The sequence below is a fragment of the Trachemys scripta genome, chromosome 6, assembly GCF_013100865.1.
Source record: "Trachemys scripta elegans isolate TJP31775 chromosome 6, CAS_Tse_1.0, whole genome shotgun sequence".
NCBI classification, from domain to species: Eukaryota; Metazoa; Chordata; order Testudines; family Emydidae; genus Trachemys; species Trachemys scripta.
The window spans coordinates 38,864,517-38,878,559 of NC_048303.1; the positions used below are offsets into that span (position 1 = coordinate 38,864,517).

The 14,043-nt window shown below is 35.8% G+C and overlaps 1 protein-coding gene across 5 annotated transcripts in view; it reads left to right on the top strand.

Moving 5' to 3' along the window:
• SREK1 (splicing regulatory glutamic acid and lysine rich protein 1) overlaps positions 1-14,043 on the top strand; it is a 59,393-nt gene that overhangs the window by 17,295 nt on the left and 28,055 nt on the right. For 3 of the 5 annotated variants that reach the window (XR_004646211.1, XM_034774290.1, XM_034774291.1), the window contains exons 3-6: positions 6,054-6,169; positions 11,354-11,518; positions 12,861-13,039; positions 13,740-13,870. Coding sequence is in view for 4 of the 5 variants with exons in the window: in XM_034774290.1 (XP_034630181.1) it covers positions 6,054-6,169; positions 11,354-11,518; positions 12,861-13,039; positions 13,740-13,870 (591 nt within the window). In the remaining variant the exon portion in view is untranslated. Of the gene's footprint in view, positions 1-995; positions 3,499-5,638; positions 5,763-6,053; positions 6,170-6,884; positions 7,261-11,353; positions 11,519-12,860; positions 13,040-13,739; positions 13,871-14,043 lie in introns of those variants that run through there. The other 2 variants (XM_034774292.1, XM_034774293.1) reach the window with 2 other exon arrangements.

Here is a 14,043-nt window from a genome sequence, read left to right on the forward strand (position 1 = left end):
GCAGGTAAAGGTGAATTTTTCTCTGTCTCTTGGTGATAGATAACAATAGAGGAAGAATACAACAGAAGTTATGAGAACATATTTTTTACCTCCCCAATCATGTTCAAGCCATTTCATAGCTGACAGAGGCAATCTGAAAGCAGGACTATTATTGTATAGCAGTTTGTTTACAAGTCACTGTGGACTCTACAGAATAATACAGAGCTTGTGTACAACTAACTGAACGTGATTAGGTTGTGGGACAAACCCACTTGAAAATTTCACACCATAAATATGCTGTTTCTATGCAACTTTATTACAGAACCATTCATGTTAGTTTGTAAATACTATCTGTATTGATGATAGTTTAACTTTCCAAGGAGATGTGTGCTGATATATATGGCTCTGAAGAGCACAGTGCAATATTTGGTGATATAGCTGTAAACGTGATTGATACTATGGGCTGCTGAAGCAGTAACAGCTGTGTTCTACTGCAAAGTTTAAATTCTGCCGTTGGCCAAAAGTGCCATTTCTGAAAGGCTTGGTGTACAGAAGCAAAGCTTGATGGGATGGATAGGAAAGAGAAAAGGATACAGAAAGCTTGGTTTAAAAAAAATAAATAAATTTAGAATGCCTTTCAACAGTGCAACCTCAGTAGTGTGTGAAGGGGAACCCCTAAGCATTGAAAATAATGTTCATTTTTAACGTTCATATATGTACTTCACCATTGCTACTTTATTAACCAAAAATGATATTTTAAATGAAGTAAAATTTCATTGCACTGTCAAAATGTTACCCTTTTCTTTGTTTCTGCATCACAGGTTTCCTGGGTTTTGTTTTTGTTTTGTTTGTTTTTTAAATGTTATACCTTTAGAAAGCAAAGGTTGAAACGTAACAAAGATGTTGCCCTAACCATCATTCTAAACTTTATGTCCACATTTTCTGGTAGATGGATTTTGACTATTAATTTGGTTTTGTATGTTTTCTCTGTGTGATATTTGTGCATTATTAGATGACTAGACTGGCCAAGGCAGACCTGTTACACTTGCCTGAGTTAGGCATTGTTTGCCATGCCACTAAACCTGCCGTCAAGTGAAACCTTCATGGGGGAAATGAGATCGAAGTCTGGCCCGCTGAAGATGGACGCCCTGTCTCTGTTTTTATTTTTTATTTTGCTTTCCTTTCTTTTTTTTTTTATTTTGTCCCTTTTTTTGTTTTGTTTTTTGTTTTTGCTGAATCTCTTTCACTTCTACTTGTGAACTGGTTCTTCAGTTCTGTAAAATGGTGTTTCATAAAGGGGTCATGATGTTTCATTTTAAAGTTGACTTTCTGAAGCTGTTTATGAGGGTGGTGGATGGTATATTAGGTCAGCTAAATTCTCTGTTGTAAACTAGGGATAAACACTGCCTTAGAGATATGTTTAAGGATCTTAATTCAACTATGACAGGCAGATCAGTATTTGATGTCTGAAGACTAAAATAGTGATAAAGATATATCAGCTCTCACGTGTGTGTGTTCCTCCTTGGACCATATTTTCAAAAGTATGTCTCTGAAAAAGCCAGCTGAAACTTTCTTTCTTATTACTTCTTTCTTAAGAATCTAGCTTTTCCAAACAAAGTCATGGATCTTAATCAGTCTCTTTCCCATGATCAGAAGCACAGTTTTATTTTAAGCTTGTATAACCAGCACAGCATAATGTTTCTGTATTAATTTTTAATATGAAGAAGTTAAGATATCTATTTTGGAATGACTCTAGAGAAAATTCTGAACATTCTAGAATTTTTATTCGCTGTGGGTGAAATTCTGACTCCATTGACGTTAACGGAGGTTTAGCCGTTGACTTCAGAGGGCTTGGGATTTCATGTATTACTTTTGTTTAAGAAAAACCTTTACCACACGTTAGTGTAAATGGATTCTGAGGCTTTGATGGGAGAGTATTTTGTCAGATATGTTGTCTTTTAACATTGCTATCTGTGGGAAGATGGAAACAACTTTTTGGTTTGTTTGTTTTTTTTGGGGGGAGGGGGGAGATAGCATTGTTTGTTTGTTTGCTTGTTTTTTAACCTTTACACATTAGAATGGCATTTTCATTTAGCTGCAATAGAAAGGGAAATGGTTTCATCCATAAATTTGTATTTCCCAGTGATTAAACATATTAGGAAAATAATTTATTCTTCTAATCTCCAGATTAGATATGAGCATAAAGAGTCTTTGATTGAAGATACTTGTTCATCACTGAAGCTGGGTTTTTTTTGTTTGTTTGTTTTATAATCTATCAGTTTATAGTACAAAACACAAGGAAACTGATCCCTTCTGAACACTTGCATGAGAATGGAATCTTGTGACTAATACACTATAATTTTACTGATCTCAGGCCTAATTGTCATTTACACTAAGGCCATTTTACATTGCTCTGATAAGCCATGTCTACGCTACAGAGCCAATGCTATCATCGCTGTGCTGGCATAGCTCTTCAGTGAACTTGCAGTGCACACTGATAGAAGGAGTTTTCTCCATGTGCAAGAGCACCACCTCCCTGAACAACATTCTAACGAAAGCATTTTTCTGTCAGCATAGTTGTATCTACACTGGGGCTTTTGACAGCATATCTATGTCGCTAGGTGATGTGGATTTTTCACACGTCTGACCCATATAGCTATGCCAGTATAAATTTGAAATGTAGATCAAGCCGCTGATCCATTGAAGTGTCTTAAAATGGATGTAAAAGTAATTTACGCCCCCCTTAAGAGGTCCCTCTGTAATGCTAGAATAGTCTAAAGGGGCCTTATTGCAAATGAGAATCAGATCTGTCATTAATTATTGAACACCCAAAAGTCATTAAAACTATTTTAAGGCACCGGCATAAATTGAAATAGATCAAGAAATTGATATACTTTTTAAATAAATACATATTTGGGGAAAGCATTTCAGTTCAACTTTTAAGGCTTGACTTCACCCATCCCATAGCAATATGCATTAAGAAAAACATGCAAGCCTTAAACTTAAATGTCTTAACAGATATCAGATTGTGCAATAGCCTAAATGTTGTTCATATTTTTTCTGGGTTTGTATTCCTTTTTTATAAAAAAGATTAAGGAAGGTAATAAAATATTACTCAAGAACATAACAGGTTCCTTTGGAGCTCTTAAATTGATTTTTAATGCTAAGTAATCTGATCAGCTTTTTATTAGAGTTCCGTTGGGGGGAGGAAAACAGGTTGTTGTGGGTTTTTTTGGTGGAAAATTTCTGAAATTTCTAAACTGTTTCCATTTTTCAGGGTTCTGAATTGATTCATTTTTTGGGACAGTTTCCACAGGATTTTAGTGTGTGAAATTTTTGTTTAATATTTTTGAGCATTAGTTTGATTTTAAAAAATCAATGAAAATATTGAAGAAACATCTGCAGAACCCAGATGTTGATAATTTTTCATGAAAAGATCTTTGAGAAAAAGCCACTTTTTTTTCTTAAGTAAAACTATGGAAAAACTTTGACCAGATCAACTTAATTTTTTTAACATAGGTGAGAAATCAAAAGTATTAGGGAAATTTCAATAAAAATTTCAATTTAAAATGCATGTTATCCACCTGGCAGTCTGCTATAATAGTTTACCTTATGCGGTCATGAGTCAGCAAGTTACTTTAGCATGTACCTAATTGTAAATGTATGAATAGTCCCATTGACTTCAGTGGCATCGTTCTTACTCTGGAAGTCTAGGCACATGCTTAAGTACCTTTCTGAACTGATGACCCTCATTCAACTAAATATTTATGCATGTTCTAAATTCATCCCTATTCAACAAAGCACTTAAGCATATTAAGCATCTACTTAAAGTTAAGCATATGTTTAAGTGTTTGCAGAATAGGGATAGATTTAAGTGCATGCTTAAATTAGGCATGTGCTTAAGTGCATTATGGGGCCTACATTAGAATGCAGCATTACTACTAGCTTCCTGTAGGTGGATCCACCCATGTAAAGTCCCATTGACTTTGTGGGATTTTATATAGGTGCCAAGTGTAAAGACGGGAGGATATCTCTGCAGGATTAGGGCCTCATTGCTCTGTAATATCAACGTTCGTGGCTAGTTCATGTTTCAACAGCAATTTAAAAACATAAATTATGTTCTCCCTAAAATCAGCTGTGTAAATATATGCCTAATTTGCATGCACAGTTACTGTGGTTATGTAGGTAAATGTCTGTTCAGCTGCATAACTGACAATTTGTGCAAGCAAATACCTGTTTTTTCATGAGCAGTCATGCAAATCAGGCATTATAACTTCACATGCTATCGCATGTCTAATTTTAAAACAAGGCTTGTAAAGCGCTATATTCATGCTAAATACAATTTTGGCTTTAGATCAGATATGTTTTTTAAAAGTTACGGAAGAAGTTACTTTGAAGGTAATTTTCAGATACTAATAATTTGATTTTATTTTTCTCTTTAAGATAGCAATGTGGCTTGGTCTGTTGTACATTATGGACCAAAGTTTCACAGAATGTATCTTAAAGTTAAATAGCTGTGTGTTTGATTAACAGGAGTGCAACATAATATTTTAGATGAAATTGTGTTTTTTATTGCTTTCATTCAACATCTATTCACATTAAAATTGAGTTTATTTACATTTATTTTCTTTTGGACAGAGCAACTCAAATACATTCCAGAGCTGCAAATTGTGGTGCATATTTTCAAAACATTCTTTTAGTCAAATAACTCCTGTGGGCTTTAATGGGAATTGCACTGCCAAAACTTTTCATAGTGCTCTGAAAATTTACCCCATATTTTACTTTTAAATCAGGAGTCCTTTTGTATGTATTCATTATAAACTCCTGAAGTTAGAGATCTGTAATGAAAATGTATGTGCAAATTGAAGTACTACCAGAAGAGTACTGTTACAGTACTTATAAAGTTCATTATTGTAGAAAGCCATTAACACCTCTAAATTGCATGAGATAATGTATGAGGGCTGTTTTATGGTTACTTTGGCAATTTGGTGCAGATTATGAAGTCCTTAATTATTTAGTGTGATTAGGAATTCTCTGACAGTTTTTCAGTTCACTGTTTAGATTTTGTGGTGATTTAATTCCCTTAAATTGGAAATCAGTATTTGCATTTAGCAAATTGTTTAAATATTATAGAGTTTAATATTCTGAAGATTTCTTAGCCCAGCATTTTTGTTATAACTATACATATAACTAACATTCATTTTATTCAGATGAGAAATTATTTTAATAAACTATTGGCATGACAACAGGGGGAGTTTGTTAGTCACAGCTGAAATATATATGAAAGTGTAGTGCATTTAGAAGGGAAACGTAATGGAGCAACTATCTCAGTAAATTTACAATTAGGCGACAAGAGATTTAAGTCTTGTAGTCCCGGTTACATTGAGACAACCTAGAAAGAGAAACGGTGCAGGTCTTTTTTTTTCCTATTGACTCTACCTGCAGTACAGAGTTTGTATGGGGTCAGTGGTAATTTTTATATTTATTTATTTATCAAAAGCACGTAGCAGCCGTAAAAGAAAAGGGACAGATTTCAATTAGCACATACTTTTTTTTTTTTTTTTTTTTTTTTAAACTAATTTGGTTATTTGCCATTTCTGGGGATTAAACTTTAAAAAATGTTCTTCTTTTCTGTATCTGATGTTCTGTGTGCTATTAGTGATGCAGCCTACACGAACGGTTGTCATGTGTAACACAACTTTCGATCACCGCGAAAACACCGCCCTGGGAAAGCGTCCATGCTTGATATCGTTTGGTTCATGAACATTAAGTTTCCAGTACAGGTGACCCATAGCTCAAAGTGTTAAATAATTGTCTACATTATTCAGTTTTTAAAATAATAATCCATTAATGAGATTGCTAGTCTTTGAAGTTTTGCTCACTTTTGTTTTTCCTAGTAGAGCAGGGTAAAAGGAAAAACTTAAGTTCTTATTTGTTTTTTGTTAGGATCTGGTAGATAGATGCATTTTTCTTTACTGTTGTTTTTAAGTGCAAGGGTAAATAGTAAAATCATAAAAAGAATAACATTAGTTTGGTGTTCAAACTCTCTCTAACACTTCCATTTGCTTCTCCAGGTAAAATCCCAGATGAAGCCAAAGCCCTCTCTTTATTGGCTCCTGCTCCTACTATGACAAGCCTGATGCCTGGTGCAGGGTTGCTTCCTATACCCACACCAACTCCTCTGACTACTGTAAGTAAAATTAATCTCTTTGACTTGGAGTTAATAAATTGTTCTGTTTGTTCTAGCTCCCTCCTTCAGCCCAACCAAGAATTCTCCCCTTCTGGGTTGAGAGAAAAGGAATATCCCGGTTCCATGACATCACACCCTACCTACTAAGTTGGAATAGCCCAGTCCCATGACATCACACCCTACTTAGTAAGTCAGTGAAGACACTAAATCCCTCTGTCTTGATTTTTCTCAAGAGGTCAGGCTAGAGTATGGCCAGCACATTCACTCTGTTTTTCTTTATTTCCAAATTCCTATTCTGCAAAGTACTGGACTAGATTCTGTAGTTGATTACATCCATCTTAGTTGAATGGGTATAGACGGAGCAAAATCTGACACAATGCGTATACTACCAACCATTCCCCTTCCCCAAATAATAATAAAGTTTAAAATACTAGAATTAAACACATTCAGTCCTGTGGAAGGCTAGAATGCCACATTAGGATGCTCAAGGACACTCCCTCCAGTGACTGGGGCTGTTGCATGTTTGCCTCAAAATGGGATCACTGCAAAAAGAACGGAGGCTTTTATATTCTCTAGCTTCTACTTATTGCATATTCAACTTCCCTTTTGTTTCTGCTAACTCTTTCTGGCAGCAACAGGCTACCATCCCCCTTCCCTCTCCACCAGGAACGAAGGAATAAGCAGACCTTCCTTCAACAAAAAAGGGCTTAATGAGTCTTCCCTCTGTTCCCCTGTCATCAGCCCCACGTTATTTGAGGAAATGGGGCCTTGAGCTACTGACCTTGCTGCAGCTCTGCATTCACCAGAACCGTTATTCGTACCATCCTAGATTTCTACATTGTGCATTTGACAGCACCACTACAGACACTGGCAACAACAGTGTGCCCTTGAATGGCTCCTCACCAAACTCTGTTACTGGCATCTTTAACAACACCTTGAATTTCTTGGTTTGATATTGATCAAACCTCTAGAAGAAATGAACATTCTAAGGTCTCTTCCTCATATACAAAATGGCATAAGAAAAGCAGGCTTGGCTAAGGGCTCAGGCAATAGTTTCAGAAACATTGGAAAGGACTCTTTTCTTCCTTCTGGTAAGCATTATTCCTTTTTAGAATATGATGATTTCTGCCCTATTAGTCCTTGTAGACAATGTGAATATTCATAAAGAAGCAGTAGTCATTCAGCCACTAGTTAGACACACATGATAGATTCCTACTGACCTTCTGCAAACTAATATGCACAGTATGACACCGGCTCACCGTAGTAGTTATATAAGGGACACTGTAGTATTTTAAAAATTTTCCTTCTAAAATGAAAAGACAAAATTCCTGCAAAATGATCAATAGTTCAATCCTTTTGTAATTTCCTATAAACAGTACCCATCCTCGTTTACATGCCAGGGAAATTCATTAGTCAAAAATGTTGTTACTGACACTTTAATGCCTTGTGCGCATAAATGCCCCTGCTCCAGCCATAAATAATCCACCGTTTGTATTGTGAACCAGATTAATCTAATCACCTAGCTCAGATTACCCCTGTTTATTATAAGTCATCTTCCAGAAGTTAACTGCTCAGTTTATCTGCGCTCTAGGACTTTAGCCAAGAGAAAATATTCAACCTTCAGCATTGTAAATAATTTTTTAGAATCTCTGCCCAATTCTACTCTCAGAATTTTCTGTTATTAAAGTACACCTCTACCCTGATATAACGCTGTCCTCGGGAGCCAAAAACTCTTACCGCGTTATAGGTGAAACCGCGTTCTATCTTTCTTGGTCAAGGTATACTCAAGTCCAGACTCCAGAGAAAAATAATAACAATAATGATAAAAATAAGTAAATAAGAAGATTTTGGAGTGTGTTCAAAAGCATCTGGCGGTCTGGATTTGGCTACCCCTGCCTTAGAGCCATCTGGCATATTAATTACGGTAATAGGTTTGGATCCACTTTAATTCCTCTATAGGTGGATGGATGTAAATGTGGATGTTTTAACATATTTTAAGAAAATTTCTCATCAACACCAGTGTGGTGGTTGTGTTATTTCAGTTTTAAAGATTTGTTTTTAATACTGTCAGTGTATGTTTGGGAAACCAGATTTGCTGTAAATAGCGCTCAGGTATTTTCAGACGCATGTACAAGAGAAGACCATTACTCTTAGCATTTTTATCTCTGGTAGTTTACAGACTAAAATGAAAAGGTCCTTTCCAGTCCTCAAAAGTGTATTTATTTTTCCATTGCATGTTCAGATTAGATCAAAAGATAATGTTTGTACTTCACAGTCCAAGAGACACAGACCAGGCTTTCATCTTGGGGCCAAAAGACCAAACATATCGAGACACTTGATAATAGCCTTTAATAGGCTGAGAGACTACTTACACGTGATCTGAGCTCCTTGCAACCACAAAATAGTGACCTTTTAAATGCCAGATAAAGGACTGACAGTTGTGCTTGTGTAAAGCATTTGACGATATTTGATGTTTGTTTAGAAAAATCCTAGTTCTGTATTCTTTATGGATTCTCCAGAAGGTAAAAGGAGTGAATACAAGCCAAAGTGAGCTGCTGTTTGCCAATGAATACATTCTGGCAGAAGAGGAAAGAGGGTGAAATTTGGTGCCAGTGACCAAAAACTGGAGAATCATTAAATTTAAACTAACGCCCATGATTTCCATTCTGGAATTAGGAAAATAGTGATTTATACATAATCTTAGAAAATAGCTCATCCCTGCATTTTGAAAAAGGAGCAGATCTTAACTACTTGTGTTTGTAACTTCAGTTATCAACTAGTATTTCTGTGTTACTTAAAAAGAAACACAGAAGTTTATACCGTATAAAGATTTGGAAATAATTCTAGAAATTCAGAGATTGACATACATTTTTTCTTATCTCTGGTTCAGGAGCAGTAGTTGGAAAATCATAAGAACGTTCTTTGTACTCCAACAATAGATATTTAGTTCTGGCAGCTCAGAATACAGAAGATTTTAAGTCACATTATTCTGATTACTGTCTCACTTATTCCTCTTCAGTTGTGGCATGATTTTTGCAGCTGATATCTTGAAGAGCTGCTAGAAATAAGACTAAATGCTCTATAATAGGAAATTCTCAACTTTTTCATGGCATACATTACATCTTAATGGAGAGTGTGCCTGGTAGACCAACTCCTCCCATCTCTCCAGTCATAATCCTGTATACAATTGTGCAGCGTGCTTACATGGAATGCTAGTATTAAGAAAGTTTTAGGTACTTTGTTTGTTTGTTTGTTTTTTTAAGCAATTAGTGTTTTGTCTGTTTTGGAAAAAATAAGTATCTCCTGCTCTTTGTTTCATTTCTTTCTGTCATCGGTCCTATTTTTCACTCTTTCCCCCAATCAGCTACATGTATTTCTCTTTTGCTTGATCATCTTCTCTCCCTACATGTGCTTTGTTGCTGCCTGTTCCTCTTTGTTACGGGCATATGCTGTTTGGCCTTTTGGTTCATTTCTCTGCTCCCCTGCAGGCTTGTCCTCCATTTCCAGAGGTACGCTGCTTGGTGGTCCTCCTCCCCACCTGCCTGTTTTCTTTGTTCCCTGAACATTTTTCACCTGGTGAAGGGCTCCCTGCACCTCTCGTGCTAGTGCATTGGCAGTTCCATTCCCTGAGATCAATTACTCTTTACTTTCCTCCTCCTCCTCCTCTTTTTCTTATTTCAGAGTAGCAGCCGTGTTAGTCTGTATCCGCAAAAAGAACAGGAGTACTTGTGGCACCTTAGAGACTAACAAATTTATTAGAGCATAAGCTTTCGTGGACTACAGCCCACTTCTTCGGATGCATCCACGAAAGCTTATGCTCTAATAAATTTGTTAGTCTCTAAGGTGCCACAAGTACTCCTGTTCTTTTTCTTATGTTGCAGTAACCCCTAGTGGATATAGCTAGACTGGCACCTGGTGGATGTAGCTAGACTTTGTTTTTAGACACCTGAACTCATGTAGAAGCAATTGGAAATAAGGAGGAAATGGTACCATGTTACTTACCACCTCTCTGTTGCCTACCAGATAGTGCTTTATAGTCCACAGAATTGCAGCATAATGCTGTTTGAATGCTAGAATTCCAGGTTTTCCACCAGCATAAGGAATATGAAAATCTAGCAATTGTCAAGATACTCGTTAAAATCACTTTGGAATTCAATTGCGTGTATGTATGTAACGAAAAGCGTGATAGTTATTTGAATTGTTGGATTTTTAAAACCAAATCTCTCTCAATCTACCAGGGATAGAAACAACTGCTGTATACTAGCTATGGAATTCTATTTTCCACTGGTACACGGTGTTCATTTACCTCTCTGATGTTGCACAAGATCTATCACTGATCCCCAAGACTAATGCTGCTTCTGTAGTTCTGGACCAGGACTGAATAAGGAATATTTAGACCTCAGCCAGTTTAGGTCCTCCTCTGAGCTTTCACATTAGCAGTGGGTCCAAGCTAGAAATGCTTTAGGCTGAGATGTCAAAGCCATGTAGGGGATTTGGATGCTCATTTTTCTTTAAAATTAAGGAGAACGGTGTGTCTAATTATTCCCATTGGGCTCTCCATGGCCCCTGTAAACATTGCAACCAAAGCATTAATCATAAGAAACTCCTTTGTTGAGCAATATTAGTCTTTCCTCCTCCAATTTGTCAATTTTTATATTAATCTAGGGGAAAAACTCAAATCTAAGCACATGTTTCACAAAAGAAAATGTAATCTGGTCTCTTTCTCTACAATTTAAGACTTGGGAGGGAATTATGTCATTCTTGACGGCATAGCTATGGAATTCTTGTTTATTGTCTCATGCTAGGAAGGTGCAATAGACACAAAGTAGAAAGTTGCCTTTTCCCTAGATGCTAATTCTATGTTTATTAATATCATGGGCATAAATGTTCATGTTTTATATTCTGCAGGGGAATTCTTCCATTATCTTTCTGTTTGATTATGCTATAGCATCACTAGCCAAAAAGCTCAAATAAGATGGTGACTGTGGCTGAATTTTGGAACATTTAATATATGAGAGGCTCAATTTGGGGGATAGAATTTTTGTAAGGTGAGGGTTTAACTGTAAAAATATTGTCTCTTTACTTAATTTGTATTTTATTTATTACTCAAATGTACTTGGGATAAAAGCCTTGCTGGGACACACAATCTCCCATTTGTTTATAAATCATGTTCTGTTTTTTTAGCTTAGTGTTTCACTTGGCACGTTGGGAGCTATACCAGCAGCAGCACTGGACCCTAATATTACAGCACTTGGAGAAATACCACAGCCACCAATTATGGGAAATGTGGATCCTTCCAAAATTGATGAAATTAGGAGAACAGTCTACGTTGGAAATCTGAATTCTCAGGTACCATCCTTTTTGTCAAATTTGAAATGTTAAATGTAGTTTTTAGCCCATGTCAGTGTGATTTATAATCTTAAACAATTTTGAAAAGACCCATATGTGCATAATGAGTTTGTTCCACATGGTAAAAGTAGAAGCTAATAGAAGATAATTCAAATAAATAGAAGAAGATACTTTTGTGGTTATTAGTTGTGTTGTGAATGCTGCTTGGGAAATGGCATGGGGTGAAAGGGAGAAGACAGCCTGTAGAATTCACTGCTGCAAAGAAACAAATACTACAGATTTTGATGGTTTTATCACTGTGTATTCTGAAATAATGATGATCTGTATCAGAATAAATAAATTGATCACTTCAGGGATTATGAAGGAATTAGTGTCATCCCCCCATCCATGTGCAGCATTGCTTTGTGGGGAAGGAATTTACCTTTTTCTCAAGTATGAATAATTGGCCATCACAGGAGGCTCGTCTTGGTGGACTTGTATAATCTAGTATGAAAAGTCCTCTGTATCCATAACAGGGAAATGAAGTCCTCTTCCTTAAATGGCCAATTATTTATCAGAGGGTTATTTAAATATGAAAATGCCACTCAATCAAGAGTAAATGTGGCTTTTGTTTTGTTTGCCTAACAATATACCTAAGTAGAAAGTCACTACTGTGATGAGTTCCATTCTAAAACCCTGGATGGGTGAATAGATAGAAACAACATTTTTAAAAAATATTAAAAATATTATTTTGATGCACTTTCAATCAGTATATGTAATGCAAATGAAATTTTTCAATTTGAAATGTAAATAAATTGCTTTTTAATGGATGATTTCAAATGAACTACCCTGAAAAAAGCAGATCTGTATGGAAATACATTAATTATTCACAGGTATGATGAGTTCAGGGCTTGCAGTGATCCTTTCCTTCATTTCTACAGGCAGTTGAAGGGGGAGGATAAGCATTTTCACCTTTCCTTTCCTTGATTATTTTAATTTGTTGGATTAACATACCTCTGTTAAAATGGTTGATCCAGAAACATCTTTTTTTTTTTTTTCCCAATAATGTATAATTTCCAAACATCACCCTTTCAAAATATCTTCGTATTAGTGGCACCATTTTAAATAGAAGCAGACTTTTTAGATGTGTGGAGAAAAAAAATGTTATCCTCCCTTTTCTAAATTGGCTAGTTTCCAAATAACTTGTATGGGGAAGGAAAGAAATGTAAACGTTTTGGTTCATGTTGCCTTTGACTAATGAAATATTTTTTCTAATCTCTGAAGTTCTTAGGTTACTTGGTATGTTGGATAAGTGTTTTTCATTACATATTTTACTTCACCTGAGCTTTTTGACTTTTTCTAGACTACAACAGCAGATCAGCTGCTTGAATTTTTTAAACAAGTTGGAGAAGTGAAGTTTGTGCGAATGGCAGGTGATGAGACACAACCAACACGGTTTGCTTTTGTGGAATTCGCAGACCAAAATTCTGTACCTCGTGCTCTTGCCTTTAATGGAGTTATGTTTGGAGACAGGCCACTGAAGTAAGAAATTAAACTGAAAATATCCAAATGAATTCTGAACGAAAGATTTCTCAGTATCTTTATAAATATGTCTGTAATTATGCCTCTCATCTGTGGAGGTCTGCCATACAAAGCAGTTTGCAAGGCCTGTATTAGCAGGGTACTGCTTTCTGTAGCCTTTGATAGCTGTTGTTTTACACTTTCAAGAGTGAAATATGACTTCCCCTGGATATGGGTATAGTGTAGAACAGAGCAGCCTATATTAATATTTAATCTCTGAGAGTGAAATCCATCACCGTGTAGATAACCTGCGCTAAGCTCTAATTAAGCCCTAAATATGGTGCTTATGTGGTGAATAGGTTTCAGGATATAAATTTTACCTTTAATAATTTAAAAAAAAAAAAAGTTAAATTTCTTACTCTTGTATTGTTTGAAAATATGCTTGTATGCCACACAAATATGGGCATCACCATGTGTATTAATGCATTTATTCAAGGTAAAAAAGGTTTTAGGCAATAAAAACCAGGTACTACGTGTAAATACTTGAATTGTATTGTGATTATAAGGAAAAAATCTATAAACACGCTAATTTTGGATAGGGTGCATTGTATATTTATCTTGTGTTTGTTTTTTTTTTGCTTTTGTTTTTGTTTTTTTAATCAAGTTTAAAACAAAGTGTGCACGGGCATAAATTTAAAGCTAGGTTTGTTCCTTACTTTAGAATAAATCACTCCAATAATGCAATAGTGAAACCTCCTGAAATGACTCCACAAGCTGCTGCCAAGGAGCTGGAAGAAGTGATGAAGAGAGTAAGGGAAGCCCAGTCTTTCATATCGGCAGCTATTGAGCCAGGTAAATCCATTATGTTCGCTAGTTAGGATGAAACAAGTATATCTCAAACAGTGTATCTTGACATGCATTTATAGAGCATTTTCAGACAGAGAAAAGGACTCCCCCAGGATGAGCAGTATTTGTCTTTGGTAAAAGTTGAATAATCAAAATTATTTTCTTATGTGACAAGCCAG